We start from the raw sequence: 21,286 nt of genomic DNA on the forward strand, positions 1-21,286 counted from the left end.
AATTCACACGCTTGTTGCAAATAATACTGTAACTTTTGACGAATGTATGCATAATATAACGGCATGAACATGCATAGAAATACTGAGCAGACCAGCCCGGCACAGGCCCATTGAGGCTTGTGGTCGGTAGGTAATGTACTGCCTTCATGTCATTGTGTTTATCTTAAATAGCTCCTACACATTCAACTACATAATAACTTGTGTAATGTAATGTTTACCAAGGGAAATCCCAGACCAGCACAGAGCCCGGATCTGCATCCTAAGGATATAAACACAAGACCAGGCTTCAAAACGAGATGTTTTTATTAGACACACCCTCAATAATACAGAATACTGTACAAAAGGCACTTTGGTGAAAAATATTGTAAAGCGCTTGAGCATGACAGAAAAACTGCAGCAAATGGAAAAGATACCATAAAAAAAAAAGAAATAAATATATTAACAACTTCCACAATGTCGCTGAATTTCCAGAAATCAAATACTTGCTGAAGAACACGTTTTAGATACTGTGATTGAACTCAGTAAGTTAAAGAGACCTAATTAATGCAACTAATAAACAGTGTGACCTATTAAGAAGAGTGGAACTAAACCATAAAAATTAACCATCTCAAAGCAGATATTGCAAATTAACTTCTCCCATTCTCAGTGCATAAAAGCCATTTTTCAGTGGTTGACAATTGAAGAAAAAACTAAATGGCATAACAGTAGTTAAAGAGGGAACATTACCATGCACCCATTGCATGTGTCAAATGTTTTGTGGCAAAAAAAACAATTATATGAATTATTTTGGTGTATTAACGTGATAGCAACACAAATAGATCTACTAAAGAATAACTGATTAAAAAAAAAAAATCAACCCAAAAAACTATTATCAATCTTAAAAATGCAAAGCAGATTTCCTGGCAACAAAATAACCCAGACCTGTTCTTTGATTTGTGCTTCAACATTAGCAGCTCTCAAAAATGAAACAAAAAACAAGGCACTTGAATAACTACAGGTGCTTTGGTACAAAAGTATCAATGGCACAGTCGTCCTCTTCTCTTACCAAACTCCTTCAAACAAAACTAATTTTTTGGCACTCACATGCTGTGTGGACCACTGTGAACACACCAAAGGTCCACTGGACAACACTCAACAATGAAACACCCAAAAATATGGAAACCCCTTTTGCAGGAAGAAACCTGGAGAGCAGAGAACAGTCCAGAATACTAATGAAAACCTTGGCACATGTCTTGATTAAAAAAAAAAAAAAATTCCCAGTTGGATTAATGGGTTTGAATGTCAGTCCTTCAATAAGCTGGAGGTTGGTATTCCCCTGGTTGCTCCTGGTTGTTGGTGAAAGGTGACTGCTGGTAGCCCGTAGGGCCGCTGGTGTATGGAGCAGCAGGGTATGGAGTGGTTTGGTCACCGACTGGGTCTCTGTAGTCCTGGTCAAAGTCATTCACACCCTGACGATACCTTCCATAGGCAAAATATGTCAAAAGAGCCTGTTGAGACACATTTGAAAGGGTCAGTTAAGCTTTTACATCAAGCCATTGAGCCAATCTCTAGACATATGAGAAAATAGTGACTCACAAAGGTGATGATTGAGAAAAAGGAGAAGGACAGGACAGCCCGGGCGGCATCACCAGTATCAGCGGACTGCTCAGTGGAGGTGTTAGCCCACTGGTTGGCCAAAACACAGAAGCAGATGAACCACAGTAATGTCCAAACCGCTGTCAAGCAAAACAAAACAAAATGTCTGGATGAAGATGAAATATGACGACACTAATCACAGCTGCACTTTCTCATTTGGACAAATTTCCAACAGTGAAACCTGACTTTACCTGAGAAGACTAAATCCCCGATAACAATGTATTTTCTCTCTTTGGCGTTGCTGATTTGTGGGAAGTAGGCATCAAGTATGATGAAGATAACACAAGCCAAGAAGGCCAGGACTCCAATTCCCACCCCATAGCTGCAGGCACTGTCGTTACCATTGAATATGCACTTGGTGTCTTGCTGGGATGCTGGGTTTATGTAGCCTTCTGCAGTGATGGTCGCAAAGACCACAATTGAAAACAACTGGAAAGAAGGCACACACTGGGGTTAATGTCAGGGGGAAAAGGAAATAACAAAAATGTTTTAAGCCAAGCAGCTACAGGATTGTGCAATTACAAGCACACGATTCCCTTAATAATAAAGCTTTCACAAAGACAGAATCATTTAAATAAATTTACAAACATCAGTTAAGCTAATACAGACAAGTGGAGCTGAGCAAATGACAGTAGAAATGTATCACTGTATCTTGTTCCTTGTAAGACATCTGCAGTGGAGATTATTGGTTACCTGAATCGTAAAAATTTGATCAGCAACAACTATGATAATCAGCTTCATGTAATGGGTTATTAAAGAAAAAGCCACAAGTTGGCTGGTCTTCTCAAGTGTTGAGATTACATTTAAAAAAACAAAAACAAAGTAGGAATCTGTCTGCACCTGTCAACTAGCCTATTTTTAAACTGATTGCAAAATCTTACTGATGATAACAGAAGCCCCCTTTTTATTTTATGTTATTGTGTAAATTATATTAAATCTAGTTTAAAAGCAATGCTTCCTTAAAAGTACTTGTTTGTGATTGAATGCCTAACGATAAATTAATCTATTTTATTGCAAAGTGCTGTGTAAATGCATTTTAAGTTTCACGTTTCTGTTCCTATTATATGACACAAACTTCCTTAATCTGATCTTCATGGAGTTACGCACTTTTAAAACAAAAGGACAGGTGACACTGAAAATATGTCATTTCCTTGTCTATTCATAAGGGCATAAAAAACACTGCAGGAAAACACGAATTGAGTCTCACGCAGGCCTACAAATTATGAATAATTTATTAACACTTTCTTAATTCAGCGATAGGTTCTTTACTTCATAAAATGTCAGCGGAAAAAAAAGATAAAAGAATGTTGATTTACGTTTCCCAAGGTGCAAAATTAAAACCAGCTCAAAGGTTTTGTTCTGTTTACACACCAAATATCCGCAGTGTTTCCAGTTTTCTTTGTAATATGGAGTAAAGAGCAGTAAAAGTTCGTCATTGATTTGGCAATCGCCTGATAATCAATGTGAGTTTTAAACTTGACTATTCCAGTAACTTCGAAAAGAAAAGTTAGACCAAACGTAGACCATCAGTTAGTGGCAGTTGTGGTGACACAGCAAAGTGCAAGCTAACCGTAGCTTGGACCTATTGGTGCTATCAAAACATTCTTAATTAATTATTCATAAAAATAAACATTCAGTCGTGTCAGTGTCCATAGTTTTCAACTAATTTGGCCAAGAAACCGTGCAATTGTATGATTTTATCGACAGTGGCAGCGAACATCTGTTACAGTCAAGTGACAGCTGGCTAATCGTGATGCTAACGTCTGCGTGGAGTCACTCACCCAACTCAGGCAGCGCAGGATGGTCTGCGGCTGTTTGACAAAGCCCAAGAAATCAAAAGTACCGCCTGCCAGAGAGGCTCCATAAGCGCTACCCTGCATTTTCCTTATTTATTTACTATTCAGCGACTAAATAATCACTGGCCAGCGTTTGAAAGGCGAGTTAAAAAGCTTCTCTTGCCAAAGTTACGACAGTTTCGTTTTGTTAAAAACCCGCTTCCTGAAAACTTTTCTGAAGACACGCCCCTGTGTCGTGGTGCGTTCAGGAGCTCTTCGTTAACGGCAGTGTACGGCAATGGCGTCAGAGTTCGAGAATTCTGACATTTTATCTCAGATTAAAGTCAAAATTCTGTCTTTTTTCTCAGAATTCTTTTCCAAAAAAATCACATGTGGCCCTAATTCTCTTACGTATAATCTGCAGTGAAATATGAAAAGTTTATCTTTGTTTTGTTAAACCATTTAAACTTCCGTGTCTGACTCATGGACACTGGTGGTATTACATTTTTAGTTTCTTACTGCCTTATTAACAAATGTAAATACAACAATACTTTGGTTGCCAGTGCTATATACACATAATAGTAAAATAATATACAGGAATACAATAACAAATAAAAAAAATAACTAAATAGGAATATAATATTCATCAGTCTATAGACATTTAACCAAAGTATAGTCTGTTTTCAGCCTTCTTATATCTCTAGTCCTTTGATTGTAGCGCCATATTGGATCAGTTCTTGCAAATAATGATCCGAACTGTGTGGAATCTGGCGATAAAAGGCAGAGCCCAAAGCCAGATTGAAACACCTGAATTTGTGTGGCCGAATACTTTTGGTCCATGTAAAACGTGATTTAGTGATATAGGTTTTGCAGTTTCTCGCTGTGACCACTGGTCGGCAGTAAACAACCATTATTCTAAATTCACTCAGCTAAAATGACTGCACCTGCTCACTTCAAGACTAGGCACTCAGAACTCAGAACTCAGAATAAGTGCATATTCACTGGTGCTTGCATTTAAAAACGTTCACATTAATATTATATGTATAATAGGATTTAATAAATTGAATGCTGGCAGCTCTGTGATAATTGCTAATAAGGCACAGCTGTGATGAGCACAGAACATAGAGAAAGAGGAAGTTAACAAGATGTTTTTTGTATTATTATTAGCATTAGACTGCTGCAGCACTTTCAATCACTTGCTCACACACACTCACCTTTGAGGAAGTTCTCTGTGATGAGGGCCACAAGGAGGATGAGCTCTATGTGAGGATTCTACAGCAGTCTGGTCCACTAGTGGACACCGTGGACAGATAAACACATTAACAGTGGTCCTCCTTGACGCTGATGATCCTCTGGCAGCTGTGACATGAGATCAGGGAAGATGGCACACAGTGAAAGCTTCAATGTCGACATTTGTCAAGTGGATTCTGACTATGAGTAAGTTCTCTTTCTCTCTTTTGGTTGAAGCCTTGAGGATTTACTTTTTAAATTATATTCTAATTTTGTTTATTAGATAAATTAAATGTACATTTTATTTATAGAGCACATTTAAAAAAAAACAAAAAACCAAGGTTGACCAAAGTGCTGTACAGAGTGACAAAAATATCAGTGAAATAGAAAAACATGAGAACAACATGAAAACGATAAATAATAATAATGCATAATAAAAGCACATAGTAAACAAAGAACCTGAATTAAAAGCCAAGGGGGGAAAAGTAGATTTTTGAAGACAATTTAAAGATCGGCCTTTAGTTTAGTTTTTGGGACCTCCAGTAGCAGTTCTCTGACCTAAGTGCTCTGACTGTGTGTGTATATAAAAATGAGGCACCTTACACTGCACAAATGTTTATAGGAAATATGTAACTACAGCTTTCAGGCCTTAAGGTACATAAAGTCTTCACATTAAAGGTCTAATGTGTTATGTTTAAGGGTGTTTATTGGCAGAAATTGAATATATATATACTACACTAAGTACATCGATCATATCACATAATAAAATAAAAAGAAACATTTCATTTGGACATATGGAGGCCAACATCGTTTGTGCTGCTTCTTTTTAGTGTATGAAGGCCACCGTAGTTCCCTGATACATTTGGCGAAATAGAGGGTTGTGCTGAGGAGTCCACTGTTTGTTATATAGGCTGTATATAAAAAATGGATGTTGTTGTCCATTTCTCCCCCAGGACACCAACGTGGAAGTAAATATATAATGCATAGTCACTAGACCTTGCTGGTTTAAAAAAAGAAGAAGAAAAAAGGTCAGTTTGAATAAAAGTGGTAAATGATTTATAATGCAATTAAACAATTCCCTAAGAAGTTAAAGCACTTGTCAATAAATAGACAAACTATGGCACATATGATTGGACACCAGTGACTGACAGCTTGTATCATCTACTTGGAGCCTGGTTTCAAGGATTTCTGGTTGAAACTGGACACTCTAGATCTGACCATAGGCCTTGCAGCGACGGACCTGTCCAGGGTGTACTCTGCCGTTCGCCCTGTGTCAACTGAAATTGGCTCCAGCGACCCTCACAACGCTCATGTGGAGGTTAAAGCTGTAGAAAATGAAAGCACATGCCGTCTTGAGGCCTTTTTGAACAGGAAACCATTTCAAATATGAGCTGCTCGATGAAAACTGGTGTCAGATTGTTTCTCCAGATAGTTTCAACCACTGCTTCTGTATTGAGGTTACAGTCTTGGTAATAACTCCCTCTGACGGTGATTCTCCAACAGAAATCTGGCAGAGGATGAACAACCAGGTCAGGACTCTTTCCTCCAAGACTTTGGCACCATGGCAGGCAACACCCACATGTTCCCTGAGACTCTGCAGTTGGAGGTGGTCAGGGAACGCTTAGGTACAAATGCAAAGACGAACGCAAAAACCAATAGTACCAATTTTACAATAGTACAATAAGAAATAAAACCCCTTTTTAGAAAGTAACAATTGCCACTGGACAGCTGGTGCGACCTGAAAAAGGTCAGTAAACGTCTCTGAAATGTGAATATGCTTGGTGAAAAATGATAGATTATCATGAATCCAGAGACACTGAGGACAATTATTAGTTATGGCTGGTCTGTAAATCTGTATAAATTTTGTCTTTCAGACAGTTGGTCAAAATCTAGCGATGATATGAGTGGTGAGAGCGATGGGAGTGATGACAGAGAGGAAATCAGCTGTCTGCGGAGGCACCACTGGTCAGCAGCTACAGTAAAGATCCTCTCTTCAATGCCCAGTCGCACTGCTGGTGAGATGACGTAGTCTTTTACAGTTGTTTTTTTCCCCACTGTTGCTCCATAAACAAATGTAAACTAGAAATCCTCGGTTGTCCACACAGGAAAAGACAGTGCTGCATGTATTTACCGGCGTTCTCAACTACACCAACACCAGACCTCCTCCTCCGATTCCTCTCAATCCCCGAGAACAATCCAGGTTGTCTCCAGCAAGGCTGATGTAGAGGAAATCAGTGCTAAAGGTGAAAAAGAAAACGACAGACAACTCTTTCTCTTTCTTTTCTTCAGGTAATGTTGGTTGTAACTTTGTCCTTAGCAGACAACAAGGAGGTGCAGTTGGTGTCCAAACTCCAAGGCGTCTCATTGGGTGAGGGCATGCGAACGCTGAGGGCCATGCCACTGAGTCTATATGAGAAGATGAAGCTCAGGTACATCTGATATGACAACCAGAGTGATGATTTTCAAAAACCACCCACCTACTGTTTTAGTCTAGCTTTAATTATTTATGTTTCTGAAAAAAAAGAGTGCATATTTTTTCTGAATATAAAGCTCTGAACTCGGTATGAACTACAATATGATAATTTTTTGTGAAGACAAGCAAATAATTTTAGGTCAGATATGTTTAATCATCTGCCGGGCCAGATACTGATGCTGAAGGCCAGTTTTGGCCCACGGGCCACCAATTGCTGACCACTGGTGTAAACCGTCTTTGCTGTGCACAGTTATAGATATACGCTAATTTATGTGGTGCATTTTACTCCTGGGTATTTGTATTATAGGCAGCTGTTTAATTTATGTGAACTTCATAATTTAATATATTTATTTCCATTTTATTTTTTCTGTTCTTGTCCTGCCTCTTTGTTTCATGGAGTTATTTTTTTCAGACTGTTTTAGTCTGGAACCTTTTTTGTTGCCGTTTCAAATCTCTATCCTTTAACCCTATACTTCCCACCTATTCTGTCAGATTCTATCTTTCTTTCTTTTTCTTTTGCTCTTTTGCTCTTGTTCTTATGTGATTTCTGTTTCTCAGTGATCTATTATGACCTTTTGCATGTATAAATTAAGGAACGTAGGTGAATGTGTTGTGTGGGTGGGGGGGGGGGGGGGGGGATTTATGTGAATGTGAAACTTTGTGGGTGAAAAATAACCATTTACCGTCACCTATTAGGCGACTTGCTTTCAGTGACACAGCTAAAGCTTCCTTCATGAGCAGAAATATTCCCTGCTACAGTCAACTCAGCGTGTACATGTCCAAGGTAAGTCCAGTGTGCTCCCCATGATATAAGACTTGTCTTATATCATGCACATCCCTCTCATACGCTCTTGTTTCCGTCGCCTCAGACCTGGCGTCACTGCCTCTTCAGCTGCCTCCATTTCCTCAGCTCCCTCCAGCTGTTGCACTCGGCCATGAAGAGAGTGAGCGCACGCTTTGGAACCGGAGTGCTCTCCTACTTCCTGTTCCTCCAAACCCTCCTGCGCTTAAACCTCCTTCTCTTCATCATCAACGGCCTGTTCGTGGTCATCCCACAAGCCTTTCACCCTCCTCCTCCTCCTCCCGATGATGAGTCTCAGCTCCACAGATTCACTGGCCTTGAGCTTCTAACAGGCTCGGTATGTAGGATGGGTAAACAGTGCTTTACACCCTGAGCAGATTATACATGTTTTAAACTGGATCTCTGTAATCTGTGGCAGGGCTACTTCTCTCAGAGTGTGATGTTTTATGGATACTACACCAACAGCACCATCATAGCCTGTGAATCTGCTCACTCGACCTCTGCGTCCACTGGTGAATCCACTGACCTTCACGCCTGTGGTCATGACACAGTGCCGTACAACATACCTGCAGCGTACTTCCTCACCCTCACCATCGCCTTCTTCACCATCTGTGTCATCCTTGTGTACAGGTTCATTCACGCATTCATTTAAATTCATTTTGTCCAAGTGCACTGCGTGTTTTTATGGCTGTATCGTTCTCCTGCAGCGTTTCCAAGTCCTTTGGGAGAAGTCTGCATGTCCCCAAGTCGAACGGGAATCTGGCAGTAACGGTTTTCTGCACGTGGGACTTTAAGCTCAGCAAAAAGACGTCAGTCAGATTTCAGTCTGAGAGAATCAGCACTCAGCTGAAGGTACGCACTCATTTTGAATAAACCACCAGAGTCACTTAAGTGTGAAACTTGTGAACCGATGTCGGGAACCAAGATGATGATTTACATTTTCTGTACAAATAAATATGAGCATGGGAGCTATTTTAAAATATGAAAAAGACTGTGTAACCTTTTAAAAAACACAGTAAGACTTGGCAGCTTACGTTCACTTCTTAAGTGTGTTTTTTTTTTGGAAGTACAGTACCTCGTTACGTTTTAAATCACATCCATAACTGAGTAAATAAAAATGTTGGCTTGAATTAAAAAAATAAAAGGACAGGTGAATTGGCGTTATGGTCCCTGAGTGAGTGACATTTGTGACCTTTGACCCATTTTGACTGATACATTATGTGTTCACCTGTTTTTATTTTGTCAGCACTTTAATTTGTTTGCCTTTAATTAAAAACAATTAATGTGAGATTTGTGTCCCCTCATCCTTTTTGCATGACACAAGAAAGAACCCCAACCGTGTTTAAAAAAGCAACTTTTACTCTGAGTAGATTTTAAACTACTTTTTTTACTTTAACTTGAGTACATTTTTAAACCAATACTTTTACTTGTACTTTACTTGAGTATAATATTTCAGTACCCTTCCACGTCTGTCATGATTATTGTCACACTATCTTTCTTTTGTACGGTGGCTTCACTCACAGGAAGTTTTGACAATGCATTTCACATCCTGCGTGTCTGAAATGGGCTTGTTCTCTTTTGAACAGATATCTTTGTTTTAATAGAATCAAGTGTTGCAGTAAAATGAGCTGAGTTGCTGCTTTTTGCCAACAGGAGCTTGTGTCAGAGATGATCACTGGAGAGGTGGAGAAGAGCTGCATGCAGCGACTCTGCAGCTTCATAGTGCACCTGCTGGCGTGGGCTCTATGTCTAACCAGCATCTCCCTGGGCGCCCTGGCTGTCCACGTCTTATCAGAGGTTGGAGAAACATGTGCAACAGCTGCAGTGCAACATAACATGTTTTATGTAAAAGAAAACACACTACAACCTTATTTACTTCTCCTTTTCTTTCCTGGCCGATGCTTTACACTTATTTTTCTCCGTCCTCATCAAAATAGCAGAAGGAGAGTGACTTTAACAAAGAGGTTCATAAATATTTTCCACATTAGTTTCTGTTATGCAAATGAGAGACGGAAGTAGAACTTAGCAAACCCACAAACTGCCTTTTTATTTTAACACGAAAGCCACAAGATATTGACAGTGACATTGCAAGGTTCTTTTGAATATCTTGCATTTTGCCGTCTCATGGCAGCATGTCCTTTTGTCTGCTCAACGTTTGTCTGCTTTAACTTATTCTTGAAAAAGGTTTAAGGTTGCTGTTAAGTATTTTGTAAATTTTCTGTGGCCTATTCTGTTATCCTTGTGAGCTGCTCTGAGGCCTGTGCATTTGGTGGAGCTTAAGTTCACTAAACAAATTAAATAAATGGAGTGAAAACTTCAAAGCCCCAATGTGTAAAATTTAGATGAAATTATGTTCACTTGGCAGAAATTTTAAATAATGTTGTTTTTTCTTTTAAGAGGGAATGATCCTTTTACTTTTATATAAGGAGCAGGGTCAGTTCTACAAAGGCCACTACTTTATACCAGCCAACAATGGACACAAGTTCAAGTTAACTCCTGTCTTTGTTTTGATGTTTTTTTTGTAAATTGATGTGTGGATTTCCTTCACAGAGCACCATCAACCAGGCCCCTGCCAAAGAAAGTGAGCTGCTGACCTTGTTAATGGCGGTGTCGGCCATTAACCTGCTGCTCCCTTGTGTCTTCAACGTGTGCGCTTTGATAGAGGGACACGACTCACCCAGTATCAATGCCTATGTCTCCATCTTCAGGTGAGGAGGTGGAGGACCATGTAAAAAAAAAAAAAAAAAACCTCTTTCAGCTGAAAAAACAGAAAAAAAAGAATGATAATCATTTATGTAGACCCAGTTTTTAATGTTTAATCCCACCTGCAATATACTGTAATTTTAGATAAGTGCAATATCTATCGATCTATATATGTATGTGTGTGTGTATATATATATATATATATATATATATATATATGTATGTATATATATATATATATATATATGTATGTATATATATATATATGTATGTATATATATATATGTATGTATGTGTATGTATATATATGTGTGTGTGTATATATGTGTGTATATACTGTATATATATGTGTATGTATATGTGTATGTGTATATATATGTGTGTATGTATATGTGTGTATGTATATATGTGTATGTATATATGTATGTGTATATATATTTGTATATATACTTGTATATTTGTATATATAGAAGTGTATGTATATATATATATGTGTATATATGTGTGTATATATGTGTATATTTATATATATGTGTGTGTGTATATATATATATATATATATATATATATATATATAGTGTGTGTGTGTGTATACAGTATATACAGTATATATTCACCTTTTCATAGGAACCTGATGCTGAAGATGAGTATCATTGGAGTGCTGTGTTATCGCTGGCTGGGAAGAATTGCTGTTGAACCAGAAAGTTGGGGCTTAAAGGTTACGTATGTCCTACTGTTTTTAAAAGTAACATAATGACAGTTTTGAAGTCGCCCTGTATTATTATAGTATGAATGAATGACACAGGTCAGGTTGTCGCCTCACTGAGGGTTATGACTTTGTGTAATGACACCTGTGTTTTAATGTGCCTCTGTTGTCCACAGTGTTGGGAAAGCTTTGTGGGGCAAGAACTGTATCGCCTGGTCCTGATGGACTTTATCTTCACGGTGCTTTACACCGGTTTGCATGAGTTCCTGCGGAGGCACGTTGGCGATTCACCCACATTCAGTCACGTGACATTTATCTTTGTAAAAGCTTGAGCTAATCTGGCATTGTCCCTCTAGAATCTTCTCCAAGCATGTGCTGAAAAAGAACAGGAAGCCAGAGTTTGATATTGCACGTAATGTGCTTGAACTCATATATGGGCAAACTCTCACCTGGTAATGGCACAATGTTACAACACGGTTTTACATATTTGACCATAAAAGTGAACTTTAAGATGGAGTGACATCTGTTCTCCTCAGGCTCGGGGTGCTGTTTTCACCACTTCTTCCTGCCGTGCAAACCATAAAACTGCTCGTGCTGTTTTACATAAGGAAGGTCAGTCAGCTGTGGTGATGCTGCTGTTCTGTTGACGCACAGCCTGAACGAGCTATTGTACATAAACAACATGCTTTGTTCCATGTGGTTTCATCCCCCAGAGCAGTCTGATGATTAACTGTCAGGTCCCCAGGAGACACTGGAGGGCCAGTCATATGACAACTGTGTTCATCGCACTTTTGTGTTTCCCATCATTTGTTGGCGCTGCCGTGTTTCTCATTTACACAATATGGAAGTAAGTGGTCAGTTTGACTGTGTCCTACATCACAAGATATGTAATCAGGTTGTGTCTTCTACCTCTTTATTCCATAATATTAGAGCCAAGTTATTTTGAATTTAGATGACCAGTTCCTAAATGTATTATTCCACCAGGTTTTTCAGTAGAAATAAATCGGCGTTTATTTCTACTGAAAGTGTTTGTGTTTTTCCTGACAGAATCATTTGAATTATTTTCTACCTTACTGTAGAAAATTAGTGACTACTTGTCCTTGCACCGTCCTCTCTGCCTTATCCAATGTTTTTAGACCAGTGACTAATTCTTGGATGTATTGTTATGTAATCCAGTGTGAGCTACATGATACTTGAATTTCCCAATGAAATGGATGAATAAAGATAATCTAATCTAATGTAATCCAGTTAAATTTTGACTTAACAATGTTGTCACAATACAGTATAATATAGATTCCCTAATTATGACAAAATCTGCCAAGATATGATTTGTTTTGGGACGACTAAGACAGATATGTGCCAGATTTACACTTATTGTTCTCACAAAAAGCAGCTAAATGGGTGAATTCACAATAAAGAAGTATGAATTTATGTTAATTGACATTTTCCCTCTTGCTGTGACAGATTGTATTGTTAGTCACTGAAACAATACATCAATCCAGATTCCAAATACTGACATACTGCAGTGTATGTCGCCTGTTGTCCACAGGATTAAACCGTCATCATGGTGTGGCCCCTTCAGGAATCTCAGCACCATGTTTGATGCAGGAAAGCTGTGGGTGCAGGAGCTGGAGAAATCTCACCCGGTCCTTTCTTGGCTCAGTTGGGTCTACGACGCTCTGCTGGAAAATCCAATATTCTTATTTCTTGTGACTGGAATCTTTCTGTGAGTGGTGACGTGATATTTGTGGGCTTGTGCTTGGGTAGAACTCAACATTAAAATACAGCATATATTGTCACTGAAGTAGTAACTTTTACTGTATTCTGAAAGTTGATCTGCCAACTAGAATTAAGCAGCTGTGACCTAATGATAGAAATAACGGAACAATGAAGAATTTGCCTGCTTTAAAGTTAAATTCCTCTTTTATGTTTTGTTGTTTCAGAATGGTGATATACTTCCATGCTCAAGTTGTTGATGGCCATAAGAGAATCATCAGTCAGCTGGAAAATCAAATTGAAAATGTACGTATATCGTAGATTGGATTTACCTAAGAAAAACAAACTCTCCGGCAGCAGTTATTCTGTCCGTGCAAGATAAAAACACTAGACTTTGGTGAGTGAGGGCTTTACTGTACTTAAGTATCAAAAGTAATTTTCTGATATAAAATGTACTTTAGTTTTAGAAGTAAAAGTATTCAAAAAGTGAGCAGTAAGTAAAGCAGCTCATCAAGACTTCTTGATGAGCATCTCTATATAAATACAGACCATTACCAACTCCTCTTCTGATTTTATTTGGTAATTAAGAGTAACAAAGACAGTTAGAGCAAATGTAACGGAGTAAAAGCAAAAGTTGCTAGAAATATAAATAACAAAGTAAAGTACAGTACATGTGAATTTTGTACTTAAGTACAGTAACAAAGTATTTGTACTTTGTTATATTTCAACACTGGTGAGTCTTTTGTTTAGTGGCTAAAATTGGTCATGTTCTATCAATCTATCGAGTCATGTTAAGTGTTGAAAATGTGTCAATACATCAAATGTGTCAATACATCAGACACACAACCACACTACCTGAACTGTCCCTTTTAACAATTACATTATGTGCTAATCAGAGGCTAACAACAGTTTAATAATCTGTCATCCATACAGAGCCACACCGCTGTGGCTAAAATGCATGACAGTTGTCCCTCATGTTGGTTTTAATGTTTACTGACCCTTTTAATGTACAGGAGGGTAAAGACAAAAAGTTCCTCATCACCAAGCTGCAAGCCATGTGTGAACAGAATGATCTGGTTGATGAAGGTAGGTGATGCCAGAACTATAGCTAACACCATTTTGAATGAACTAATATATATAGCTATACTATAAACATATATTTTTTGTGTGAGCATTGTCATAAAAATGTTCCCTCCCTGAACAGCTCGACAGTGACAACCATGTCAGCTCTGACACCGTCTGTACGTCCAGATGATGTGCTGGGAACGTTTCCAAGAAGATGGAAGGAGAACAAGCGTAAAAGCGAAACCTGTGTTACTAACGTGTGTTGCATTTAAATTGTGTATAAATACAATCTGAGTCAGTGACTGTTGTTGTATATAAGGATACATATCCTAATGTGTATAATAAAAGTGTTGTATGAAAAGTAAAAACATGTGTTTCAACATGATGGAGGACTGTCTTGATGTTTTTGGAAATCAAGTGTAAATTGTCTGAATATATGTGATAAGTGTCACTTTTTGTTTTAGTATTTAAGTATCCTGCCAAAAATAGCCGTATGTTAATTTGTAGTATGTATGTATGTATGTCACTAATGTATGTCGGAGCAGTAAAAAACACACATACCAGACGTGTGTCACAACAGTCTGTTCAGCCCAGACTAAAAATTAGTTTAGTAACCAGCCCCTTATAAGCTTTTTTAACTCAACAGTCTGTATTGCACAGTTAATTTGTTGTAAAATGTACAACTCTAGTGTGATTTAAGGCAAGACTGGACTAACACATCAAACAGGAAACAATGTTTCCCTGCAGGGGGATTGTTATAATGTGACGCAAATGAGTTTCTTCAACTCAATAATAATATTACTTTCATCAGCTCAAGTCAAATCCTGTTCATCCAGGGTGGTGGTTTAACATATTTTTACTATTTTATTTTGGATCCAGGCTTGAATCCATTTAATTTAGTTTAACCCTTTTAAAACCCGCAATGTAGTTGATGAAAGTGTTAACTGAAGCGAATGTTCTGATGCTGGGCTTTCCTGCGCGGTGAAAAGATTTGTAAACTCATTGTTGTGTCAAATGGTCAAATTGACCCCAAGGATAAGATATACCAGGGCCTACTCATGTTAAATCATATAACTAATCATCAAACTTTATTTCAATATTTAATTCAGTTCCATTAAAAAAAATTGTGCGTGTGTGTAGAATGTACATCTGTCAGTAACCCGCTGGAACAGTAAATAACACATATTCTCATACCAGACGGGTCCATTAGTCTTCTAAGAAAACCTGTCTGCTGCAGCTATACATGCAAATCACAGTCTAAACATGACTCTAGCGACTGGCCCCTCATACCACAGTCACATTCTTTTTTGCTCAACAACCTTGAGCATTTATTCAAATTTCTTGCAACATAGCTATAGGAGTAGGTGGTCATTTAGAAATGATATATAAATGCACTTCACCGCAGCTTACTTTAAAGAGCAGGTTCATCTCACATCAGCATCTCAATGCCCTCCGGTAAGTAGCGGCTTCATTGAATCTTTATGTTTTGCTGTTTAATAATAATGAATGACAGCCTTTCACGCTGTACGGTGTTTGTATGTCCTTCCTTCAGATAACATGGAAGCACCAAAGAAAAGAGCATACATCTCTATCCCAAAGAAATACATGGCTGCTTTTGGTGAACATTATGAACTGGTAAAAATAATCTCTTTCTTTTAAAAAACGTATGGAGTATAGTTTAGTTATTTTCCTTTTACTGCAACAAAATGATAACTTCAATACATCCTTGAGTAGAAAAGTTCTAATGTGAAATATTTGTACTTTATGTGAGATTTTTTTTTAGAATTGTTGTCCATGTGTGGATTATTTATTTGTGTGCTTACATTTTCTCCACTACCACTTGGGGGATGAATTAAATATTTTGAATTTAAATTAAATACTTATGTGAAGCATATATAAGTTATTGTCTTTATTTATTTCCTTATTTCTTTGTAATTTAACAGGACCATGGACTGGTTATAAAAAGTCTTAACACTTATCTGAATGAGGGATATCTCCAGGCTTATTTTAGAGAATGGGGCACCACTACAAAGGTCAAGGTAATGTCTAATAACTTAAATACATTGTGTTGGTGATTTTTGTCACAAAAATGAAACAAAACCACCTTGAATTGAGTCACAGATTAACAAGGGTCACAACGTGGAGAATAAGGCCATAGCCTACGTGAGGTTCTCTTCAGAGGATGAAGCTGACAGAGCAGACTGGGCTGGTCCTCACTATATTGGAGGCACTGAGGTGCAAGTCAAACGTGTAGTGAGTCCAAAGGTGAGTGTACATAACACTAGTTTTTAAATTTTGAACTTGTGGATTTGCTGTCTGGGTTTTCCATCGGCTGAATAATAAAATGTGTGTCTTTCAGCTGGAGGAGGATGATCAGGAAAAGGAGACTCCTGCTCCTGCTAGACCACGACCACGCCCTTCAATGGGTCTGGGATACATACTCGAAGATGCTCAGTGGTTAGATAATGGATCGGAAGAATAAATGTGTGGCAACTTTGAATATATATATGCATACGTATATGGGTATCCTATGTAACACTATTTTCCTGCCTGTTTCTATCTGTATTTTGTGTGTTTTAAATGTGTAATAAAGTTCTATTCTATTCATGTTGTTGCAAAAGTCATTTGAAATACAGTCACATATACAGCATTTAACAAATGTATAAGACCACCACCCAAAGCCACAATTTCTGTAATGTTAATACACCAGTATGTAGAATCTCTTTAACCTAAACAATATTTTTAATGTTAAAATATAATTATTATGTTTATCCTTGAATTTTCCAATGTACTGTTTTACAAAAATGTCAGAGAAAATAGTAAAGCTCATTACTATTTCTTGATTAAGATGTCACATTATAGTTATTTACTTGTATTCCTGATAAGAAAAATATTTGTTTTAGTGGTGGAATATTATTCTAATTTCTGACTTCTCAGAGAAGAAGCCCAGTGAGCTGGGTATAAAAGGGTGAATTCAGTTTGTTATTTGCCAAATAAATAACAATAACAGTTATAGTTTTAAACAAGATTGGGTGGGGTCACTAGTTCGGAAATGTTTGGAAACTGCTGTTTCCAAATGCGAGTTTTCTCAGCATTATTTTTTTTTTCATGAGTGGGCGGTGTTACTGACGTCACAAAAAACAGTGGCCAATCACGACACAGAGCGCCAAGCTTCCTCTCACTGTGAAAAAAACATGGCGGAGCAGGATGCAGAGATAGTTTTTAAAAAGGTAAGATAATCACTCCGTGAATAGTGTTTTTGCTCGGTGTCAGGTTCATTTTCTGGCCACATTTCTTATCGGAAAACTCCATGTTTTATTTTCATTAAGCGTTTCTAAACTCTACTTACATCTCGCTCGGATAAACGGTAGTTCAACGTAGTTTGATGTGAGCACGGGACGTTCTTGAACGCACCACCAAGTTGTTAGATAAAATATAAAGTCTAAAGAGTGTTGTTTGTTTACGGCCATTAAAAAACTATCTGTACAACTTCAGCTTAAAGCTGTATTTTGTTTTTATGCGGACAAATAGGTTGTGCACGCGCACCGGTCACTTAATTAGGTACACCTGTTCAAGTGGCAAATGTCTACCTTGCATCAGGCGTTTGAGTTTTTTTTATGCACAATCATCTCCACGGTTTACAGAGAAAGGTTAAATTACAGGAAATTAACCAGGGCATGTCAGGTGAAAATGCCTTGTTTATGCAGTACCTAATAAAGTGGCAACTGATTGCATACGTTGTGATTGTTCTCCTCACTTACAGGAAACGGTAGGGAAACTTCTGTCCGGTTTCTTTAAGGAAGACAAGACCAAACGTGAGTTGTATAAATATCTTCCTGATGTTTAAACATTTGTATTTTATTCTGCAAAGTCATCAAATCTTGTTGTTACAGTGAGTAGTGACGCCGCGCTGCTCATGGCAGAGATCCTTAAAGTGTTTGTCCAAGGTGAGAGGTGCAGTTACAACATACAGACTCAGTGCTTGAGTTTTCAGTGATTATGCTAATTTGTTGATTTAATTTTCAGAGGCTGCTATGAGGTCACAGAAACAAGCGCAGTCAGAGGACTGTGATCAAGTGGACATCGAGCACTTTGAGAAGATCCTGCCTCAGCTGGCGAGTAGCTCAACAAATCTTTTATACATTATTCAAAAGCCATAAATTACAATAATGTAATACAGAGGCTGCTCTAATGTCTCGTGCGAGATGCACTTGTTGCACAGACGAGGGAGACATTTCAGGAGATGGTATTTTTAGTTTGAGCGCTAAATTCTGAGTTGTTTTCTATGGAAGTGGACGTGCAGTGAGGTTCATTCGTGGCTGGTGAGACACTGACTCATTCAGAATCAGATTTACAAGTATATGAACCCAAAACAATTATTATGCTATTATTATGCTTATTCTCAATTGACAGCATGCACATTGTCTATGACTACTGGTTATGTTTCACATCTCATCAGCATTCTTTACACACACACAGTTAAGGCACATATTTAAGAGAGAATATTACATTTATAGTAGAGAGAACGGCAGCAACAAGTACCTGATGGGCTCACATGCACCTCTTTCATTGCCGCTAGGTGCCTTTTCACTGTAGTTTTATGTCCAATCAACAAGACTAAATATGTCACACACATTCATTAAAGATAATTACCAGACTGTGGAAAGTCCAGGTGTACAACAACAGGCACTCATGCATCAACCCGGCGTATGAAGGATAGTATAGTCGGAGGTGAGGCTCACTGCTGCCACACCTCGTGTTTCTCAGTTTAATTCAAATAAATATTATTTATATAGCTATATCAGACAGACAGACCACTTTATTAATCCTTTTGGGAGGTTCCCTCGGGGAAATTAAATCCTAGTGGTCCCTCTCCTAGGATGGACAGAGGATGTGTCACATGTACAGAGAAAAGTTCAGCAGATCAAAATATTTTTTCAAAACTCAAACCTTAAAAACCAGTTTGAGTTCAAATTGTACAGCTTAGAAGAACATCATGCCGTCTAAAGTGTTTAGCATGTGGTCCAATGTTGTTCTTAGAACTTGGGTTAATTTCCTTTCTGCGAAAATGGATGACACAAGCAAACTAAATTGTCCTCCCTGAATGAACAATCACGACACCAAAGCATCTAAAAAAAAAAGTGCCGTGTGGGAGCTGTACAGCTTCTACACAGTAAATGAGTAAGTAAAGAGCAAATCTGTGGACTAGTCAGAGGAGGCATCAACCTCATGTGACCATAAATAATGTCATGTTTGTGTATGCAGGGGAATATTTGAATATTTTCAAAACAACATGTCACCGCATATTTATTTGAACTTGATTTTTGGGAAAGGTGACAGCCCTAATGTAGTATGAGGTGAATGTGGCACAGTTTGACACTAACTCAACTAAGTGTTGATTTAAAAAGCTGGACATGTGGTAACTTTCAATATTTTGTTTGCCAGGTAAATGTTATTTGGACATAAATGCATGTGTTTCATGCCTCAGTAAAGACACAGAAATACTTTGTTAATCTCATGTTTTTACACTCTGTTTTACAGCTGTTGGACTTCTAGGTGCCACACGATGGAGCCAGAGGCTTGGCTGCATGTCCCTACTTTAATCCCACATCTTCAGCTCGTCCAGCTCCATGTTGACTTTAAGTGATGTTTATCTTTTCTGTATAATTGCAATTTCATAATCTCTCAAATCAGAGATTACATGGTAATGCTCATCCTGCAATGGTTTGAGTTGAGTGATTTTTTTTTTTTTTTTTTGAGTAGAAAGCAACAGTGCTGTCCACTCACCTCCATGCCACCACCAATAAGGCCCACCTGTGCTCCTCTGTGCAACAACAGGTGCTTCCAGCATGCTCCATGGTGCCCTTCATCAAAGCCTCCTGGAGCAGTTGGAAGCAATTAGAGTAATAAGGGGAGCAGCCAGTCCCTTAGATGATGACAAGTGCCAGGAAAAAAGGAGTACCCCCTCCAGCCACTTTGAAGTTCCCTTTTGCTGTCCTGCGATGTTTAGTTAGAGGTGGGGGGAAGGGCAAAGGGGACCTCTGACACAGGGGGAAAGTTGAATGTGAGTGTGCATGCACAAATGTGTGCATGTGCTTGCCAAACATAGCACGAGACCACACGCGTAGATATTCTGTTTGAAAGGAAACATAACAAAACACATCGGAACATGGCCCAAGAAGAGCAGGGTGTAATTCTGAAGGTAAATAAACAAAGTAGGCGAGTAGTCGAGGTGCTTTCTCTCCTTTCATCACAGCAGAGGGGGATGTTGGGATTGCAAGGAAGAGGCTAATGTGGGGTTTTCTAACCCATGTGCCTCTGATGGTTTTCCACCAGTGGTGTGTTTGACCAGCGTGTCTTTGCCGTGAGTCAGCATTGCTTCACAACACCTCACACTATTTATTTGTGTGGCTCTTGAGTGACTCACTATGATTACAAACGCTGCTCATGTACAGCTGGAAGCAACTTGAGCTCAAGTCAAGGGCCCAGGCTTGGATAGGTGATCAAGGACGCAGCACCTGGAATTTGACCCAGCACCTTTTTAGCAGGGCCCAGACTGGATTTGTGTTTCCCTGGAGTGACTTCCACAGCAGGCTTTCAGGGAGTTTGGTTGAGTGATGTTGAGTTTAATGATCCCACAAGGACCATTAGTGTAGAAAACTACTTTTTGTGTAGAAAATAATTTGTTTGGCTAATTATTACAGTCTTAATAACAAGTCTTGCCCTCTAGGTGTCCTGCGCTGCCACAAGTTACCCATTCAGCCCCAGCAGACTCCTTTTTTTTATCAAACTACATTGCTTATTAAAATACAATACCTCCTTGATGTAAAATTGTAAAAAAGTGTATTTTTATTGTAGTGTATATATCATTTCTGCAGTTTTGTTCATCCGGGCATCAAATAAAAATGATCTTTGGCACCAGAATTTGGTTGGAGTTGTTGGAAGGTCTTTACACAGGCGAAGTAATGCACTACTGTACAACTTTCTCTGTATGCATCTTAGTGGAACAAATTACATCTGAAGGCAGTATTATTAAGCATACGAAAGCAGTTAGGACAAGAATGGGGAGGGGCATCGAAGAGAGTAATGAGTTAAAGCTTTTCTTGATCATACATTAAAGGCAGGGAGTGTCGACAGCCAGTCCAGACGCTTTGGAGAAGCTCCGGAGTAAGACGCTTTTC

General features: G+C 38.5%; 4 protein-coding genes across 4 annotated transcripts; 3 read left to right on the top strand and 1 right to left on the bottom strand.

Moving 5' to 3' along the window:
- Positions 1–285: 285 nt before the first annotated feature.
- Positions 286–3,715, bottom strand: syngr2a (synaptogyrin 2a). The gene is made up of 4 exons (XM_058652513.1): positions 3,417–3,715; positions 1,827–2,064; positions 1,576–1,715; positions 286–1,487 (listed from the first exon to the last, which is right to left on the bottom strand). The coding sequence occupies exons 1-4, from the start codon at positions 3,513–3,515 to the stop codon at positions 1,290–1,292; spliced, it is 675 nt and encodes a 224-aa protein (XP_058508496.1). The 5' UTR covers positions 3,516–3,715; the 3' UTR covers positions 286–1,289.
- Positions 3,716–4,406: 691 nt separating this feature from the next.
- Positions 4,407–14,540, top strand: LOC131474949 (transmembrane channel-like protein 6). Its single transcript, XM_058652682.1, has 20 exons — positions 4,407–4,847; positions 6,144–6,265; positions 6,515–6,655; positions 6,746–6,883; positions 6,958–7,069; positions 7,810–7,897; positions 7,983–8,252; positions 8,334–8,545; positions 8,623–8,767; positions 9,569–9,712; positions 10,466–10,623; positions 11,246–11,336; positions 11,501–11,598; positions 11,681–11,776; positions 11,861–11,936; positions 12,038–12,171; positions 12,874–13,050; positions 13,268–13,346; positions 14,054–14,126; positions 14,245–14,540. The coding sequence occupies exons 1-20, from the start codon at positions 4,777–4,779 to the stop codon at positions 14,253–14,255; spliced, it is 2,436 nt and encodes an 811-aa protein (XP_058508665.1). The 5' UTR covers positions 4,407–4,776; the 3' UTR covers positions 14,256–14,540.
- Positions 14,541–15,423: 883 nt separating this feature from the next.
- LOC131476014 (uncharacterized) lies at positions 15,424–16,596 on the top strand. Its single transcript, XM_058654447.1, has 5 exons — positions 15,424–15,560; positions 15,658–15,740; positions 16,049–16,144; positions 16,227–16,370; positions 16,465–16,596. Exons 1-5 carry the CDS (start codon positions 15,551–15,553, stop codon positions 16,585–16,587), a joined length of 456 nt encoding a protein of 151 aa, XP_058510430.1. The 5' UTR covers positions 15,424–15,550; the 3' UTR covers positions 16,588–16,596.
- A 670-nt stretch (positions 16,597–17,266) lies between these two features.
- On the top strand, positions 17,267–21,029 carry cenpx (centromere protein X). Its single transcript, XM_058653506.1, has 5 exons — positions 17,267–17,335; positions 17,869–17,920; positions 17,999–18,052; positions 18,132–18,220; positions 19,647–21,029. The coding sequence occupies exons 1-5, from the start codon at positions 17,300–17,302 to the stop codon at positions 19,659–19,661; spliced, it is 246 nt and encodes an 81-aa protein (XP_058509489.1). The 5' UTR covers positions 17,267–17,299; the 3' UTR covers positions 19,662–21,029.
- The last annotated feature ends 257 nt before the right edge of the window (positions 21,030–21,286 follow it).

Source organism: Solea solea, chromosome 16 (genome assembly GCF_958295425.1).
Source record: "Solea solea chromosome 16, fSolSol10.1, whole genome shotgun sequence".
NCBI classification, from domain to species: Eukaryota; Metazoa; Chordata; class Actinopteri; order Pleuronectiformes; family Soleidae; genus Solea; species Solea solea.

What these genes read in the sequence shown, in the direction of transcription:
- syngr2a (XM_058652513.1), bottom strand. Translation starts at nt 3,515, where the DNA reads ATGCAGGGTAGCGCTTATGGAGCCTCTCTGGCAGGCGGTACTTTTGAT. An exon ending in TCCTGCGCTGCCTGAGTTGG is followed by an intron (nt 2,065 to 3,416) that starts GTGAGTGACTCC and finishes CCTTCTTTCCAG; the next exon opens with TTGTTTTCAATTGTGGTCTT. An exon ending in TTTTCTCAATCATCACCTTT is followed by an intron (nt 1,488 to 1,575) that starts GTGAGTCACTAT and finishes GTGTCTCAACAG; the next exon opens with GCTCTTTTGACATATTTTGC.
- LOC131474949 (XM_058652682.1), top strand. Translation starts at nt 4,777, where the DNA reads ATGAGATCAGGGAAGATGGCACACAGTGAAAGCTTCAATGTCGACATT. An exon ending in TGTGTCATCCTTGTGTACAG is followed by an intron (nt 8,546 to 8,622) that starts GTTCATTCACGC and finishes GTTCTCCTGCAG; the next exon opens with CGTTTCCAAGTCCTTTGGGA. An exon ending in CAGAAAGTTGGGGCTTAAAG is followed by an intron (nt 11,337 to 11,500) that starts GTTACGTATGTC and finishes TGTTGTCCACAG; the next exon opens with TGTTGGGAAAGCTTTGTGGG.
- LOC131476014 (XM_058654447.1), top strand. An exon ending in GCACCACTACAAAGGTCAAG is followed by an intron (nt 16,145 to 16,226) that starts GTAATGTCTAAT and finishes ATTGAGTCACAG; the next exon opens with ATTAACAAGGGTCACAACGT. An exon ending in AACGTGTAGTGAGTCCAAAG is followed by an intron (nt 16,371 to 16,464) that starts GTGAGTGTACAT and finishes TGTGTCTTTCAG; the next exon opens with CTGGAGGAGGATGATCAGGA.
- cenpx (XM_058653506.1), top strand. Translation starts at nt 17,300, where the DNA reads ATGGCGGAGCAGGATGCAGAGATAGTTTTTAAAAAG. An exon ending in TAAGGAAGACAAGACCAAAC is followed by an intron (nt 17,921 to 17,998) that starts GTGAGTTGTATA and finishes TTGTTGTTACAG; the next exon opens with TGAGTAGTGACGCCGCGCTG. An exon ending in CCTTAAAGTGTTTGTCCAAG is followed by an intron (nt 18,053 to 18,131) that starts GTGAGAGGTGCA and finishes TTTAATTTTCAG; the next exon opens with AGGCTGCTATGAGGTCACAG.